Source organism: Pyxicephalus adspersus, chromosome 8 (genome assembly GCF_032062135.1).
Source record: "Pyxicephalus adspersus chromosome 8, UCB_Pads_2.0, whole genome shotgun sequence".
Classification (NCBI taxonomy): domain Eukaryota; kingdom Metazoa; phylum Chordata; class Amphibia; order Anura; family Pyxicephalidae; genus Pyxicephalus; species Pyxicephalus adspersus.
In genome coordinates, this window is record NC_092865.1 from 58,493,072 (window position 1) to 58,511,646 (window position 18,575).

At 40.9% G+C, this 18,575-nt stretch overlaps 2 protein-coding genes across 2 annotated transcripts in view; one reads left to right on the plus strand and one right to left on the minus strand.

Annotated features, from left to right (window-relative positions):
- The window catches only part of ATXN7 (ataxin 7), a 63,196-nt gene extending 52,885 nt beyond the window's left edge, over window positions 1-10,311 (minus strand). Inside the window, exons 1-2 of the mRNA XM_072420817.1 lie at window positions 10,051-10,311; window positions 6,190-6,287 (exon numbers count right to left, since the gene is read on the minus strand). The gene's annotated coding sequence lies outside the window, so the exon portion shown is untranslated. The remainder of the gene's footprint in view (window positions 1-6,189; window positions 6,288-10,050) is intronic.
- On the plus strand, window positions 9,941-18,201 carry THOC7 (THO complex subunit 7). The gene is made up of 8 exons (XM_072420818.1): window positions 9,941-10,163; window positions 13,276-13,393; window positions 14,162-14,289; window positions 15,229-15,315; window positions 15,806-15,863; window positions 16,596-16,662; window positions 17,102-17,171; window positions 17,807-18,201. Exons 1-8 carry the CDS (start codon window positions 10,145-10,147, stop codon window positions 17,863-17,865), a joined length of 606 nt encoding a protein of 201 aa, XP_072276919.1. The 5' UTR covers window positions 9,941-10,144; the 3' UTR covers window positions 17,866-18,201.
- Window positions 18,202-18,575: the final 374 nt, after the last annotated feature.

Genomic DNA, 18,575 nt, shown 5'->3' on the forward strand with positions numbered 1-18,575 from the left:
CACAGAATCCACACCTAAACCCCTTTGAGAATTTTTGGGATGTGCTGGAGAAGACTTTACATATCTGTCTGTCTCGCCCATCACCATCCTGGCCAAAAATCAATACAACTCCAGACAGAAATAAATGTTGCAACATTGTATATTGAAATGATATGGGGAATACATGCCAAAATCAAAGCTAAAGGCGGTCCAATGATTAATCAGAGTGTGCAACTTTTTTTGACAAGACAGAGTAAAAATAACTTTCTTTATATGAAAATATAACTATATAATAATTTTTGTCTAGAGTTCAGCTTTAAATATTTAGAATAGGCAACAACTGAATGCCTTTTTACCTCCCTTATGTTGCTTTATTTATATTGTTTTGTCCTTTAGCTTGAGTTAGATCATCCAAAATCTGCCCATTGCTGCCCATGTTAGTTTAATCTCTGGGCTCCATTTATAAATCAGGGAATCTGACATTCCCTCAAACATTTCCTTTGCTGTGCTTGTTGTTGCAGATGACCCCCTGCACCCCGCATTGTTATTTAGGAATAATATTTTGCATGTAACACGCGTGATTGACACCCATTTATGTATTACCATCTTATTTCCAGCAACCTATTGGCTCGTCGCTCTCCGATAAGGCGAATAGCCCAGCGAATATTTGTATATAGGGTTACTGCACCTCCTAGGGAAGCGCGGAGCCGCCAAGCACCATCGTACATCTTTAAAACAGAATTAAATCTGTTTTTTTATGCAAAGCCGCCGTTGCCAAGCAACTTCATTTCGACACAATGGTCTACTCTACCCAGATCCCGAAGCAAAAAACAGAACAATTATATGACGACTGCCTGATCGGTGACAACGTGACATGATTTCTCAGCTCACGTACGTGACCGATCCGAGTGATGAGCATCTAGGAAAGGCAAATATCAGCTATTAGGGGCCTTTAGAATAAATGCATGAAGTCCTTTTTTTTTTTTTTTTTTTTTAAGCCCACTTAAAGCTGAACTCCAGGCAACAAATAGGTGAACCTACCAAAGGATTTTGTTCTATCTGTTCATCCAGACTTGTGGTTCCGATAAAACATTGGTGGGTGACCTCACTTTACACAAATACCGCTAAGCAATACAGCTTGGTCACAGAATAAAATGCAGGCAATTACAATGCGCTCTCTTCGCTCCTCCAATGACCTACTAATGACTTCCTCACTCATAACCTCATCACACTCATGGCTCCAAGACTTTTCTGGAGCTGCCCCAACTCTCTGGAATGGTCTTATTCTTATTCAGCTTGCTCCTATTTTCTGCTCATTTAAAAGTGCACTCAAAACCCATTTTTTAAAACTTGCCTACCCGTCTTTTGTCTCCTAAACCGTCACTACTTCCCACCACTACCCCTCCTATTGGGTGTTACTTCCCTCACCTCCTAGATTGTAAGCTCTTCTTGGCAGGGTCCTCTCCTGCTCCTGTGTCTCCATCTGTATCCCTCTGTCATTTGCAGCCTCACTAATGTACAGCACTGCGTAATATGTTGGCACTATATAAATCCCATTTATTATTATTAATAATAATAATAATAATAATAATAATATTAATTGCAGCAGCACAATGATGAGGTCATACCTTTGCTCTTTCCTCCTGTAGGCACGGTAAACTGTGTTAGATTAACAGCACTGTGCAAAAACAGTACTGCCCTGCTTAGCTTCTGGTCCTGTCCTCTCTCTCCTCTCACGTATTTTGCGCATTTCAGGTGGCTAACACCAGCAATGTTTACAAATATTCTTTCCACCATCAGCTACATCACCCACCTCTTAGATAGTAAGCTCTTTGGGGCAGGGTCCTCTCCTCCTCCTGTGTAATTGTTTGTATCGGTTGATCATTCGCAACCCCTCTTTTTTGTACAGCGCTGTGTAATATGTTGGTGCAATATAAATACTGTTTATTATTAATATTAATAATAACAAATAATCAGCTATAATCTCTGCACTCAGATTGTTCTCCGTTAGGCCTATGTGTGCTGCAATGGGCATTCACCCCTATAGGATGGCACGTACAATCCCTGATGGCACGGGTATATTCCAAGATCGCAATGCCAGGACTCATCCCTTTCAAATTGTGAGTGGTTCAGGGACATGAGAAAACATAGAATGGCCACCACAGAGTCCAGACCTTATGCCATTTGGAATATTTGGGATGAGCTGGAGAAGACTACACAGCTCTCTGACTCTCCCACCATCAATACGAGATTGTGGAGAAAAATTAATACAATCTTGTCCCGTTGCATAAACCTATTAATAGGATTCAATGGTCGTTATAGTGGGCCTGACAGACATTTTATCAGTAAGATTACTCTGACGCTCTCTGCTTACTGGGCATTGATCACAATGTTAATTCCAATGTGGAGACTTCATAGGCGACACCAATGGTTTAGGTGCCGGCAATCTAGCTGGACAGTGTAGGGATGCAACCAGAAGTATTGCTATACAAAATAACAAACCCAGCTGCAGGTAAAACGGTCTCATTTATTATTATTATAATGTATTATATGAACTTTGCATTTAGGAATTTGCTTGACAGGTAGAGCACTACAGGTGGTCATTGTCTGGAGTCCCATTCTTTCAGAGTGGTAAACTTGTCATTCCCCGATTAGCATTACAAAAAATTCAGATTTACTGCTGAGGTGAGAGGATTAGTTGTTCCTATGGTATCCGGTTACTTGTATATGTTTCTATACCACATTTTCAAGTTTTGAATAAGTTCCACCAAGCTGGAGACACAAACTCCCCTTAAGTAAATAAACAGTTTCAGCCCTTTTTATGCAAATGGCTGTCTCCTTGCCATGGTGCTCCCAGCCTCTACCAGCTGTCCTGTTTTCTGTTTATTACCACATTTCAAGTCATTAGTACTCTTTGTTCCAGCTGTAATGTGTTCAGCATGCGTTTTCAAAAATTTGCTGCTGCTATTGCAGCATCCTTTGCCTCCAGTGTTGAACACTGGGAGTTCTACTGTCTCCTGCTATGGTGGCCATATCCTATTCCAATGTTTTTAACATGAGGAAACCCTTGACATAACTTTCAGGTCTTCGGGGAACCCCTGCTATACTTACAAAATTCCACAGCTCACAGTATATCAGTGTATTATGTACACATTATACCAATGCCACATGGCATTAGAATGCCTCTTACATTGCTGATCAGTGGGAAGAATTCCACCCTTACAGATAGCCAAAAAGATCTGTGAGTCTGAACCCCTAGCAACCTCTGGGGGAACCCTGGTTGAGAAACACAACCCTAATTGACGGGTACTTGGCCACAAAACAATCAATACCACCTTAATATCAATCACCTGGTTACCATCATGCACCCATCAACCAACAGAGCTAGCATTCAGCTGGAAGTGTTCCTTAACAATGGCCAGCCAATGGGATCAATCCCTATTACAGCCGTGTTGTTACTGTAAATGGGGTGTTTCTTTTGGCTGGTGTTTGTTAGTGATAACTAGCAGCGAAATGTCCATCAAATGAAGGGCAGCATTACTAATCAATTTTTAGTTGATCAAATAAATGCCCCACGTTTTATGTTATTTGAGGTTTTTATTCAAACATAATGTCACATCTAATTCATGCCTTTAGGCATATGGCCACTTTAAAACTTTTTTTTTAAAGTTAAAGCTCACCAAAGAGCAGTTGAAGTCTGCTATCAGCTTGTTTAAACAAACACTCAATACTCAGTATAACAACACTTTCTAATAGGGATAGAAATGGGGTTCTAAGGGCTGTTAGATAGAAAGGGGGTTCTAAATCCTGTTTGAAGCTTACTTGCTCGATAAGCTTGCATTCAAAGTCTGTGTCATGTTCCCAGCACAAACAGTGAATCAGTTTTACTTGTGTCTGATCCCTTTATCATGATGCTATGCCACCAAAATCATTACCAACCAAGCCAATCCAACCCATATGGTTCCACTTTCCCCTGCTCCCTCCACTTTATTAACATAGAACTCTAGGAAGTTGCATGCCTGCTCCCTGCGTAGCTTTGGTAATCCCCCAATGTTACCTTTGTTGAAAGTAGCTCCTGTTGGTTTCCTTTTCCAATGTTATCAGGCTGCTTGTCTGATACTGGTACCAGCAATGTATATTTGACCTATCAATACATTTTCTGGACTAGGAGAGGAATCTTGCATAATTCACATCCCCTGCCATGCACCTGACACTATTTACATTCCTATAGGTTAGGTTTTCTTCACTAATTAGCAGGTGAAACAACTGTGCTGAACAGCAACATATACACAACAAAAGAGTTTTGTCATGTATGACTGAAAAGCATTGTGTCAGTTACATAGCATAAAATCATAGGTGAATGAGAGACTTGACGAAAGAAAGACTTTACAGACAGGTATCACAAACAGATGTCTGGCCCTGATTTCATTAAAGATTTCCTAAATACATTAAAATGTCCAGGAAAAACTAAAGAGCCAAAGCATCATTCTATAAAAAAAAAATAATTAATTAAAATTTTTATGTAAATGGAAAGTTGGTGAATTGAGAAGTGTAATAATCTCAATGCTAGTTTATCTTGAAGGATAAAAATACAAAATCGCCAATTGCTTTTTACTTTCAAAAGTGAGCAGCAATTTTATTTCCATACAGGTCAGGGAATGTCTATAGACATAGGGCCTGATTTATTAAAGTTCTCCAAGGCTGGAGAACATACACTTTCATCATGAAGCTAAGTGATCCAGCAAACCTGAAATGTATTTGGTCCAGGATTCAAAACATTTGCTAGCCTCCCTGGTGGTCTGAATAATAGGTATTTTTAAATGTCAAAGCGGTACATTAAAAAATATTTATTATTTTAAACTTCCCGCCTGGCCCCACCTCCCAACCGCGCGCTTGCCCGGCCTGGGTGGCATCTGCGTCCCCAACATTCACACGCTGGAGACGCAGATGCCGAGCATCACTGGAGGTCGTTGTGGGCACCGCTGGAGGATGCTGCAGGCAAGTGGGGACCAGCTACGACTTAAAAAAATCCCTTGCAATTCCACCCCGAGTGTGGCTCGGGGTTCCGCTTTTGGTACTAAAAATGAATCCCGAGTCACACTCGAGAATACCGCCAGGGAGGCTAGCAAGTAGGAAATTACTTTGAAGAAATCTATTCGAGGTTTGCTGGATCACCCAGCCTCACTGATGAAAGTGTATCTTCTCCAGCCTTGGAAACCTCAATAAATCAGGCCCATATAATCATTTGTAAGCAGTTACCGCTTCCTCACGTCAGGAAATGTAGCCGCATGGAGAGACGCTACATTAAGCGGCCCCTATAGGGAATTATTAGGGGCTACAGTGAGCCAGACTAGTACCGTTCCCTGCTGCCAGCTGTCAAATGTGCAGATGCTGGTTCTTTTTGAACCAGTGCCGCTGTGCTGTCCTCTCAACGGCTGGCATAATCTCAAGTAAGTGTCAGGTGTGAGCTTGCCCTTACTCATCCCCTAATCTTTCCAAAATAATATTATTAAAAAATTATAGCGGAAACAAACTAACAACAAAAAAATACACTTACCTTTAATCCCGCAGATCCCTCAATGGCGCTGGTCTATCTTGCGATCCGGTCCCACGTCATCCTGGGATTCCTCTTCATCCCGGCGCAACGAGAGCGCCGGGCGCCACCATCTTCTTTCTTCTCTTTTGGTCTTCTTGCAGCCACTTTAAAGGGTGAAAAAAAGAGCCAATCGCACTGTGCATGTGTGACATTGGCATCTCTTCCCCCTTGGTGGAAAAAATGCCCCTTCTGCGCATGCCCCAGAGCCTCTGCGCTCCCATTACACTGTACATACCAGTACACTGTTCTGTACTTCGGAAGAAGCCATTTTACAGACACTGCACATAATCACCATTCATACCTACACACACTGGATCTGATTTAATAAAGACTTGAGAAAATAGAAAACATCATGGGAAAATCTTGGTTACCTGCAAACCTGGAATTTATCTGGCCCAGGATTGAAAACATTTGTCATCTAATAGCAAATGAATGGCTGGATCAGCCAGGTCAGCCATGATAGGCTATCATCTCCAGTCTTTAATGGGAGCTTCAATGAATCATGTCCATTGAAGTACATATTGTTTTAATTGGTGATTATTATTCGATAGTGAACATCAATTATCAATTGTTTAGGAAGCAAATATATTGAGCTCTGATGAATGACCACATACCTTTCAAGGAAGCATTCCTACAACTGGAGGATGTAGTTATTGGTTATAGCTTCAGATTAAACTCTTCGTTTTGTGGTTCTTGCGTCTGTATTGTGACTCTGCAGAATGGAACATACAGTACAATATAAATTACATATGACACAATATGCAAATGAGGACTCAATGTTCATTCACAAAAAAATGTTATATACTGTTATGAAAGCCTGAAAACCAACATTGATATTTTTTATTTTCAGAAGAGTGGGAAAAAAGTTGAGGGGCAGCCCCTGTATTGTGACCCAACTCTTTAGTTACCACCCAAAGACAGTCGTGGGATACTGAAAAGTGCCAGGTGGTGCACCCGGCTAAAAGGGGCTGGGGAGAACACTGAGGGGGCTCGTATATTTTCACTATCAAAAAGAAAAACTTTTTGACTGCAACGTCCAGTACCGCTGAGGCAGTGGACACCCACAGCCTTCTGGGCTTCTACGTCACATATCCCAGGGGACTGCGGGGTGCTCTTTCTGCACATCCCAGTGATCAGCCCCTGCATCATCAAGGACTTTTCTCAAATGCATATGAACAAGTACACAATCTGAAGATCGTTGGCATCGGCAAACTGAGATTGGTGCTCGTTTCTTTATACCGGGAGGCTCTGCTGGAAGACACGTCACCCATTCTCGTGCATGTGCAGTGCACAATTAGAAGACATCAGGAAGAACCCACAAAAAGATGCAGATGGTGGCTTGGGATGTAAAAGGAGCCCGGGAAAGAATCTGGAAAGCCTGACAGTGAGAGATTCGCTGGGTTTGATAATTATATAGCAATCTGAAATGGAGAAACCAGTGAGTGGTATTGCAGTCCCCATGTGCTAACGATAAGTATGCTGATAAAAAAAGAGCAAAATGACCAAGGCTACACACGTGCAATAAATATTGTAGGAAACAAACTAACGATTGTCTGATAATTGTTAACAAAAAAGTGCACAACTACAGGCCAACGACAAACGAGGAATGACCATGGAAATTAACGACCATACCGGCGGATCTGATTGGACGACGCTCGTTCAGTGATCGTGCTTGGTTCTGCGGTACACTTGCTTCCTGCATCGTTCAAACCATCATATCTAGTGTGTGTACATTATTAGTGGATTAAATTTGAACGATCGTATCGTTACAGCATGTACAGAATTGTGCACTATATGATTGTTTAAAATAATTGTGGATAATCATTGATCTGTCGTTAGTCGTTCGTTTTCTAACAACAATTATTGCACATGTGTATCTAGCCTAAAGGAGAAAGTTAATAACCCGTGGCCTATTTTTTGGAGAAGGGTAGAAAAGGACAGCAGGATATCCCTGGCTGCCAAATTGGGTTGTGCGGTGTGTCAGAGCTCCCTCCCATGTATTTCATGTGTGTGTTTAGTGGTTTATCTGGAGTTCAGATTTAATTAGATCACAGGTACTCAAAGACATTTGATGAATATCACCCGATATGGCCAACTGTGGACAGATCTGGGAATGACTGTAAATTTACGGACATCCCAAGCTAACTGATATTTGAAGAATCTGCCATCTGTAATGAATTTTACTTTCCTTGGCATTAGGCCAGCGATGGAATGTTTTTCATGTTTAGGACACAATGGTAGTGGTAATCAGAAGTGTCAGATGGGCACAGTGGTCATGGATCTTGCAGCTTTCTGAGCTGTGTGCCCAACATTTTCATCTCCATTCACTCCTGTAACAGTGGAAGGACAACCTCTATTTATCTTCTCTGTGGAATATGAATGTTGGGTTGAAAAGTTAGCATTGCAAGTAAGGGTTAAGCACCACCATACTCTCATTTAAGGGCATCTGCTTGGCGTGAGAACAGAAAGGTGGGTGTGCAATCTCAACACAACTATGCTTCACTAACTGTGCCTAAAATTCACACTGATGGTAAATAACAAGATATTATGCCAACAATGAGCCTGCTAGGCCCGAACGTACCCACCAGTGAATGTAGCTCATGTAAGACAGAACCAAATGCCCCACCAAAGGCTTCTACTGTGATTAAATTTGGTCTCAGAAGGTCTATATTGTTATATCAGGATGTATCCTCGTGATCACTTGGATCACGTGAATCTGCTCAGGTCTGGGACGGCTTGCAATATTTTATATTCTAATAAGCTTAATGGGCAAATAAATAGAAATATGATAGTGTGTACAAACAATGATCCAGGTTAGGCATCCTGCCAGCCTGTGGTGTTCATCCACAGCAGTGAGGAAATGTCTACGATCAGTGTCATGTAAAGATAAACAGAGAATCTATGGACATGACAATTGTGGGCACCGTTCCTGCAGTAGAGTATCTATAGACAATGACCCAGGTTAAGCATCTTGCCACCCTCAAGCAGTACAGGAGTAACAAATACCAGCATAATAAAGAGATAAATGCGGGCAATACAAAGTAGAGATGAACACGACCATGCTGGGCACCTGCCCCCCTCTAGAACTGTGGACAACTACTAATACCAGCATAATATATAGGTTAATGCGGGTATTAAAGTGTAGGGTATGCAGGGATATAAACATGGTGGGCACCCTGCACACCTCTAGAATACATTGAGCTCTTGGTACCAGTGTGAAAAGTAGATAAATGTAGGTAGTAAAGAGCGTGTAAGGACAGGATCATGGTGGGCACCCCTCCTGCAGTATGGAGCTACTAGTGCCAGCATGATGGATTAATATTGATGGTGCAGTGTAATATATATATATATATATATATATATATATATATATATATATATATACACAGGGCTATGGTGGGCACCCTGCAATCCATTAGCAATGGAGGAACTACTCTACTAGAACCAGCATAATATAAAGATACATGTTGGTTGTGGAGGCTATTTATCGACAAGACCATGTGGGCACCCTGCAAAGTTCCAGACTAGGGGAAAGTACTAGTACAAGGGCAATATGTAGATATATGCAGGTAATGCAGTGTAGGGTATTCCAGGACATGGCCATGGTAGGCACTCCTCCCGCAGATGAAGAACTACTAGTACCAGCATAGTGTATAGATAAATGCGGGCATTGTATGTATAAACATGACAGCAGTGGGCATCCAGAACCCGGCCTGCAGTATAAGATATATTAGTACCAGCATGGAGGATTTATATGGATGGTACAGTGTATTGTATACATAAACATGACCATGATGGGCACCCCCTTCAGCAATGGAGGAACTACTAGTGCCAGCATGATAAATATGGGTCATTTTGAGTATGAACAGGACTATGGTGCGAATCTTACAAACCTCCACAACCATGGGAACTCCTAGGACAAAATGTACATATATGTGGGTAGTGCAGTGTAGGGGATGCCAGGATATGGTCATGGTGGGCACCCTGCACCCCTCCAGCATTGGGGGAACTATAAGTCCCAGTATATTATATAGATAAACATGTGTAGTGCAGAGTATGTATAAATAGGATTATGTGGGGGGAGTACAAGTAGCAGGACAACATACAGATCTATGTGGGTGGTGCAGTGTAGGAGATACCAGGACATGGTGGGCACCCTGCACCCCTGGGGGAACTACAAGTCACAGCATATTATATACAATGTAAGTGGGTGGTGCAGGGTTTTGTACGTATAAACATGAGCACGGTGGGCACCCTCCCAGCATTGAGGGAACTACTAGAGCCAGCATGGGGCAGCTCTATACATTGGCCTCTGATGACCCCAGCAGCCTGCGGCCCTCTAGCACTACAAGTCCCAGCATTCCTCGCAGGCCGCACATCCCCTCGCTAGGCCCCCCGGTGTGTGGGAAGCCCCTGTAAACATCTCCCGGGGCGGCGTGTTACCTCCTCCCCCTCTCCGCCGGTGTCACACTCACCTGGAGCCTATAGAGAGCTCGGCCCGGTGTGTGCGGCCTCCATACTTGTCCCCGGCTGCTGCATTGTGGGAGTCTGACCTCACTACCCGCCGACATGGGAGCCGTCACCGACGGTAAGTAAAGGCCCCGCTCCTCCCAATGGCTGCCCCCCGCCCATGAGACTACACAGCGGTCACCGGACAGGCCGCGCAGCCTCGGGCTTGAGTTAGCCCTCGGCCTGGGCTCGAAGTTTCGAGACTGGCGCGGCCTGTGCTATCCCGGCCGTGAGGGGACGGCTAGCCCAGGCTTGTAGGCCTCGGTGTTTCTCTGACTCGGAATGAATATTTACCTGAATATTAATAAACCGATATTTATTTCCTTCAATGTAATGAGTAATGGCGGCAAAGCAGCCCAGGCCCGGTGCATGGCAGGCATTGTGTATCAATCAGGGATTTGTATTCTTATAACTTTTATTTTACAGCTTCCTGCATTTTAAATTTACATTTCTGAACACTTTGTTATTATATATTTGGTTCCTGAGCCACCCATAAATAGTGTTTCCATTATTATGGCCTCTCTTGCTTTATATTAGATTTATGTTATGTTGTGCTGCATGTTGATTGTGCATTCAGAACAAGCGGTGATATAATGCAATGACGCATGTAATGCGCATCACTGTGCCGTGCAGCGACACATCAAATCAAGAGGTGCATTTCAGCCCTATTGTGCTCCTATCATATTAACCGGGGGTAACACTAGGATTTTAGATTCCTTCTATTTTCGCTCTTGGTAATTCTATCGAACCGGGACAAAACAAGCAGCAAAGGTTCCTTTCAGACTTAGCAAAGCGCTGCTACACATGCGGGGGCTGCAAAGCGCACCACAGGTCAACACGTTAGCACGCAGCAGAACTAAATCAGCGTGATTCACCTATCTGCATATCAACGTGGGTGCCACCATCTTCCTTCTCCTCTTCCTTCTGCAGATGATATTTGGCCACATACCTTCCACACAAGAATTTATTTATCCCCGGCACATTAAAAAGAAGCCGGGATTGCCAGGTTTCTATTGCAACCAAAGCTTGCGCTGCACAGCTTTTCAGCAGAAGCGATCAGCCAGGTAAGACGCAGAAGGGAGCATTGCCTGACCTTTTCTGTAATAATGACCTCTCTGATCATACAAACTTAAAGTGTACCTAAACTCCGAAATTTCAATTTACATAAAAGGAAAGACAACCTTTTTATGTAAGGTAAAAAATCTGTTTGTTTTTTTTTTCTTAGGTGCAACACCTTTTTTATTTTTAAAAAAGAGTACCGCGTAGAGCCTCCTGGTATACCTGCGTCACGTATCCCAGGAGGCTCTTGGGTGCTCCTTCTGCACATGCCTGAGCATCTTGGGCAAGTGCAGAAAGGAGCCTTTACATGAAAAGGAAAAAAAAATGCCGATTTCACGCATGCACAGAGAGATCAGCAAGTTTTTTTTTTTTTTTCAAACTACCCAATCTTGCGCCTGCGTCGTGTGACATAGGAAGAAGAGGTGAAGATGGCAGCGCCCAGTGCACGGCTCAGAGACGGATTCCAGGACAACGTTGGGACCTGATGGAAGACACCGCCGGACCGATCGACTGCTCTGCGAGATTGAAGGTAAGTATATTTTTTTTTTTCTGTTTTGGGCACTTTTGAGTTTACTTCCTCTTTAAAGCGAACTTATCACCCAAATTTTTACATAAAAAAGTAGACAACTCTTAAAAAATCTTTTTTTTGTATTAAAAAAAAAAATTCCTCCCTTTCTGTGTTTCCAAAATTAACCATCTCATGCTTGCGCGGTGAGACCAGCAATCTTTTTGTCCCCCTTTATAGCAGGCTACATTGCACATGCTCAGTGAAAAATTGGAGTGATGAAGCCAGAAGATAGTAGAGCCAAGATGTAGGATGATTTTAGGCTAGCGCAGGACCCATTCGAGGACATCTCTTGCCTTTGCAGCGCTAGGAAAGCGCTGCAAAGGCAACCTGGGACAGGTTTGAATCTCGGCCAGGACACTATCCGCATGGAGTTTGCAGGTTCTCCCCGTGTCCATTTTCTCTGGGTACTCTGGGTTCCTCACACATTCCGAAAACAGGTTAATTTGCTTCCTCCCTAGACTGTATTAATGACATATGACTATAGTAGGGACATTAGATTGTGAGTCCCTCTGAGGGACAGTTAGTGACATGACTCTGGACTTTGTATAGCCCTGCACAATATGTTGGCACTATATAAATACCAGTGTTCTTCTTTAGCCGGGTGCACCACCCGGCGCTTTTCAGTAACTACCCAGCTGTTTTTGGGTGGTTACTAAAGAGTTTGGTCACAATACAGGTGCTGCCATCTGCCTACAATTTCTTCCCACCCGGCTCAAAAAAATTTCTGGGTTGAGCACTGAATACTGTGTGATAATCTCCGGAGGGATCGAGCAATCTGTGGAATTAAAGGTAAGTGTGATTTTTTTTTTTTCTCTCCAGTTTAGTTCCACTTTAAAAGTGTAACTTTAGTTTTAATTTAGGGTTGCATTGTCGTTCTTTCTCCAGATGGGGAAAAACAACTATGCAGCCAGAAGCAACTTGTAGTTTTCAGGAACTGCACCATGATACTTTGCAACACAGTGACTGAGCCTGCGGTAGACTACTGTTGTCAACTGCAAGTCTGAAAGATTCCCTTCCTATTCCATCCAAAATGCTTTGCCCAGCAAAATGCAACAGGAACTAAGTAGTTTCTCCAAAGTGAGAAAAATCTCTATTAGACCCCAGAACACCAGATTTTACAGTGGTGCTTTAGTTCCACTTTAAGGGTAAGTTCACACTAGCGGTAAAAAAACAGAGCATTTACCTCTCCTGTGTGCTGACCGATAACCTTCCCATACAGGTAACACACAGTAGCCACTGGGCTATATCAGGCGTTTGGGAATACTTGTGAAGTTATTTGCAAGTGGTTATTTCAGCAAATGAAGCCCATTCACTGTAATGGCCTGTGTACAACATCAAAAAGGTAATGTACAATTTCTGGCAGAGCATGTACCCCACGCTGCTCATCATTTGGCAATGCCATTAAAAATGGATGACAGTGCATCCAACCAATGAAAATATGCGTTCTGTGTTTTATTAGCGAAAATGGGTTCAAACAGTAGAGAAGCCCTACAAGGGTAAACATTATGTTTATGATAACGTAACTAATCTTTTTTTATCTTTTTTTTTTAAATTATTTTTACAGATGAAGTTATTCGTAAGCGTCTTTTGATTGATGGGGATGGAGCCGGCGATGACAGAAGAATCAATCTGATGGTGAAAAGTTTTATAAAATGGTGTAACTCTGGATCTCAGGAGGATGGGTAAGGATATGAAGCGGTGTACTGGAACTTTCATACTATTGGGAACATTTCATTATACAGTATTCTCTCCAGAAATTTCTCTCCCCCAAAATATTTAGGTTGGGTGGGAAGAATGCCCACAGCACCTTTATTGTGACTCAAATTTTCATAGCCAGGTGGTTACTATAACGTGACGGATGGTGCACCAACCTAAAAGGGTCTGGGGAGAACAGTGACCATAGTTCAAATACACTTCATAAGCAAAAAATAAATCCATGGAAAATCATTATTTTGTTTTGCAGTTCTCATATTCACATTATGCAATTGCAATTCATTCACTGCTTTTATGTAGAGATATATTTGGTGGGACACAAGAACCTAAATAGTGCAGCATGGTGGCTCAGTGGTTAGCACTCTGGCCCCACATTCGAATGTCAGCCAGGACACTATCTGCATGGAGTTTCCATGTTCTCCCCGTATTTGTGTGGTTTTTCTTCCAGGACTCGTTTCCTCCAACATACCAAAACCATACAGTTAGGTTATTTGGCTGCTGCCCAAAACTGACCTTAGACTGGGGTAATGATATGACTATGGTAGGGACATTAGATTGTGAGCTCCTTAGAGGGACAGCGAGTGAAATGACTATGGACTCTGTACAGCACTGCGCAATATGTTGGTGCTATATAAATACTGTGTAATATTAAAAATAAAGTAGTGAGAGACATTGACTACATTCACTTATTTATAATATCATATTTCATATTTTCAAATTTTTCCATTATTTGCCAGATACACTCAGTACCAGCGGATGTTGAGCAGTTTGTCTCAGTGCTCATTCTCTATGGGAAAAACTCTCCTTGTGCATGACATGAACCTACGAGAAATGGAGAACTATGAGAAGATCTATAGTGATATAGGTAAGGCCATTTACTGTCATTTGTGACTAATGCTCAGTTGTGTTATGGGTCAAAATTGAAGTGCAAATGGGTCAAATTTACTCAAGCTTAATAAAGTCTTAGAACTGCGTAATAGGTGTACTACAAAAGCTGATGGTCAGGGGTTCCAAGTATGACAGAACCAAGGAACAGGTTCCCCAAAATGCCCAGCAGCATATATGCTCTCCTTTTCTCATCAGGATAATAGGAAGTCCTAAAGCAAGGAACACTGAGAGAAAAGAGGTATTGTACTCCCCACTGGTTTATATCTCATACCCCCCCCCCCCCTTGTTTCAACACCAGTCTTTTCATCATCTTTTTTTGTACTCAGAAATTCCTATTTTTCTTAAATATATATACTTACTTGGGAAAAAAAAAAAAAAAAAACCTTACTAGGCTCACATATCAAACTAAACATTTAGTCCTAATTTTCGATAATTGTGCAGTCCTATAGCAGTTTTAGAAAATGTGAACAGGCAGGTTTTTTTTTTTATTAAAGAGGGGGCAGGGGATGATCCTTCTGTAATAAAATAAACATACTTTCCTGTTCCCAATCTTATTCTCAATGTACACTGTGTATGATGCCCAGGTATTCCTGAGTTGCATCACCCTGGCCTGGCTAGTCAAGACTGCTAAGATCTGAAATCCAGAAGAAGACCTTTCTGTATGTTTCAGTGTCTTCCCCAGGCATTATTGAACTTTCCTGGAGAGCTCAGTATCCCAAATCTTGCAAAATATTTCCTTAACACTATGCAGCAGGGCATTCTTGCAGGGTTTGAGTCAATCAAACTTAGACAAAGCTGTCATGTAAGGTGAGTGACTTGTCCATCATTTTCACTTTTTATTCAGCACTTAGCTTTTATTAATTCATTGATTTTTATTTATTTTAATTTTCACTGATTTTTTTTTCTTTTCTTACAGAGAGTAGTATTGCAGCAGCACATGAAAAAATCGGTGAATGCAAGAAACAGATTTTACAGGCCAAGCGAATCCGAAAGAATCGTCAAGGTATGACATTTGTTTTTTTTTGGTAAGATAAATTTTCTATGTTACAGGAACAATATGCATGGCTGGGTGCTGTGCAGAATTGTTAATGATTACATTGCAATATTTTGAGCTTTTTTGCCTAGCAAAGAGCTGCTATTATTCTGGCACTGGGAACTTGTTGACCGGATAGAGAAGAGTAATTACCTCCCTATTGTGACTTGGGACTGGTTGGTGGGCATGCTATATATACTTTAGATAATAGAAGTAGGATCACTGACTTGCTTTGCAGAGGCTAATAGAGCACAAGATTGAGTGTATGTATTTGTGGGTGAGCAGTTCATATTTTATATATTTTAACTGTGTATTGCTCTGTTTCAGTTCAGCTATAACAGTAAAGTTGGTATTCAGACCCTGCAAAGATTCTAATAGTTATGCATGTTACTAAATTTATTATTTTAGGTTGGTTTTGTAGCTTTTCCAACTGCTTGATATATTTTTTTTTTCTTCACAGAGTATGATGCGTTAGCCAAAGTGATACAGAATCACCCAGATCGCCATGATACATTAAAGTATGTATTTCTTAGCTGTCCTTACTTCTATGTATTTCTTAGCTGTCTGTTATTATTGCACTATTTTATATCATCATTTTCTCAAGTGAATTTGAGAGCTAGTCGGGCATTGTGTTGGTATGTGACCTGCATTTTAAACACATATCAGACACTGGCTAGCAGATTTATTTACATCAATGGTGTGGTGTTGATGTCGGCTGCAAAGCTTTGTTTTGACCTGCTTTGCTTTATTTCCTTGATCAAAGCAGGTCATTTTGAGGTTAGTTTACAGACAAGGCCTTTTGCTGCCCCTTTTATTCCAATGCACTTTTAATTTTGCATTTAAAGGCAGTGTTTACACCTGTTATCACAAACACTTAGAAGAAAACTTTTTATTGAAGGGTTATGTTGCTTAAAGAAGATTTTACATTTGTGGTAGCAGTCAGTCAGATGAATCACTTTCTGACTTTTTTTTATAGTTCTTGAGGTCCCCTGGCTTTAGACCTCTGGACGTGTCACATCCATTAAAATAAGTAGATTTTTCCAATTCTTTTCCGGTTGGTAATGATAGAAAGCAACAAAATCAAAAGCTTATACTACAGTATGTGGACTGAGACTCTGTGTTGTAGACATTCTCTATTTCTCTATTGCTTCTCTATAAACATACCTTAGTTTTTCATAGTGTAAAATAGGTTACATATTTTTGAGCAGATAATGAAGTTAATCTTGATTGTAATGTATGTGACATTTTAGGCAACTAGAAGCATTGGACAAGGAGTTGAAGCAGCTGTCTCACACCAAGGAAAGTGTTGAAGATAAGGTGAGAATCATTTTCTGTAAAATACTTCTGTAAATTATCTAGAGAATACACTGTGTTCCCATCTCTGTATTACATTTGACAGTTCCATGTATCGCCTGTCCCTTTCTGCAATAATGACCTGTCTGATCGAACATTTTGAAAAGTGGAACTTTAGTTCCATTTTAACTAAACTATGTTTTTCAGCAATTAATGACATTTACCCTTGAAGAGTTCAAAATAGTTTAAAAACAAGAACAACAAGAAGATTATTGTGTTGATATGCTTTCATATTCAAATTTCATTTGTAGTGTTTGTGTTATTTATGCACGTCTTTATTTAATAGGCCTGATAAGACAAACAATTCAGGCCCATTTTAGAATTAAATTATCATCCAGATTTTGTTTAAGGTTTTTTGATGGTGTTTGGAAATGTACTAATCAATGTTTGTCTTCATCTTTAGCTGGAGTTGAGAAGAAAACAGTTCCACGTCCTCCTCAGCACCATTCATGAACTCCAGCAAACTCTAGAAAGTAAGTTCTCCTGATATTTGTGTCAGAGATTTACATATATGAGCTTTATTTGTAAGGTAAAGAGCAACCAGAGAGTGCATTATACCATTCCAACCAATCATCGTTCACCAATCTGTCTATAGTCAACTGTTATATGTTCAGCTATTATGAGTTACCGCTCCCAGTCAATATATGTATATAGTTATTTCCAGTGGATCTGTAATTCCATGTGATACAGAAGCTGTGACAGCCATGGTGCTGACAGACTAAACTGTTCTACAACTTATTGGTGCAGTATGTGTGCTGCAGTTACTTAAAGCCTTTCAAAAATTGTAGATTACTTTTTGTCTTCCTGATTCTCCAACTTTCATATTTTGAGCTAAGCTACTCTTGCTTCTGAGAGATTTACCTCTGGGTGATAACCTCCTTGTTAGGCCTGAGTTACACTGTAGATAATTTAGTAGTTCAGTCATGCTACCTAAATTACTGATCTATATGAAGCAACAGTTGATCGCTAAACAGATAAAATCAATGGCTTTCTATTGGGCAAACCAATAGTAAAGCGTAACTGATCCCTACAAGATGCTTATGCTATTTACTTTAGGAAATATGCATTTCAACGAGTGAAAATCTTTTCGATTTGTTTTTACTTTTAGATGATGAGAAACTGGCTGAAGAATCTCAGGATGCACAGATGGAAACTGAAACTCAATAGAAAGACCAGACATTTTGTTTTTTAACAATTTTTTTTATAATCCTGTCAGGTTGTAAAGCATACATGCATCTTTGGTACAGTTACCTTTATATCCACCATCCCAAATCGACTACTTGTGTGTCCCTGATCCAGCAAAATAATCTCTTAACAGTCCAAGAGTTGGGAGTTAACTGCTGAATTAATTTGCCTTTTAAAATCATGGATAAAATGAACAGATTGGATCCACATCTCTTGCATTTATCAGTGTAGGTGCAGAATTTGTACTGGAAATATTTGATTTGCATTTGGAATATTTTTTTTTTCTTAAAAAATAAAATTGATTATGTACAATTCAAATGTTTTTGCTGTTTATTTATTAAGTAAGAGAGTACACAATAGCATCCACCCCTAATATATTTTCTTGCTCTAAATCTGTGTAATGGTTTCTGGCCACATTGTACCAAATTTTAATAACTCTTTTTGGGTTTATTTCATTCCATAGAGAGGAAGAGTAGGAACACCCAAGTGTAAGGTAGACAACCCTTTTTATATAAAGTAAAAATTCCGTTTAAAATGCAGCACCCTTTTTCTTTTTTCTTTTTTTTTTTTATAAAAAAGGGGAAGCACCTCCCCTTTGTCTTGATCACCACAGCAATCAAGACTGAATGGGAGCTCCGAGCCTCCCGGGGTACCTACGTCACGCATACTGGGAGGCTCCTGGCTGCTCCTTC

What these genes read in the sequence shown, in the direction of transcription:
- THOC7 (XM_072420818.1), top strand. An exon ending in AATCCGAAAGAATCGTCAAG is followed by an intron (nt 15,316 to 15,805) that starts GTATGACATTTG and finishes TTTTCTTCACAG; the next exon opens with AGTATGATGCGTTAGCCAAA. An exon ending in AGGAAAGTGTTGAAGATAAG is followed by an intron (nt 16,663 to 17,101) that starts GTGAGAATCATT and finishes CTTCATCTTTAG; the next exon opens with CTGGAGTTGAGAAGAAAACA.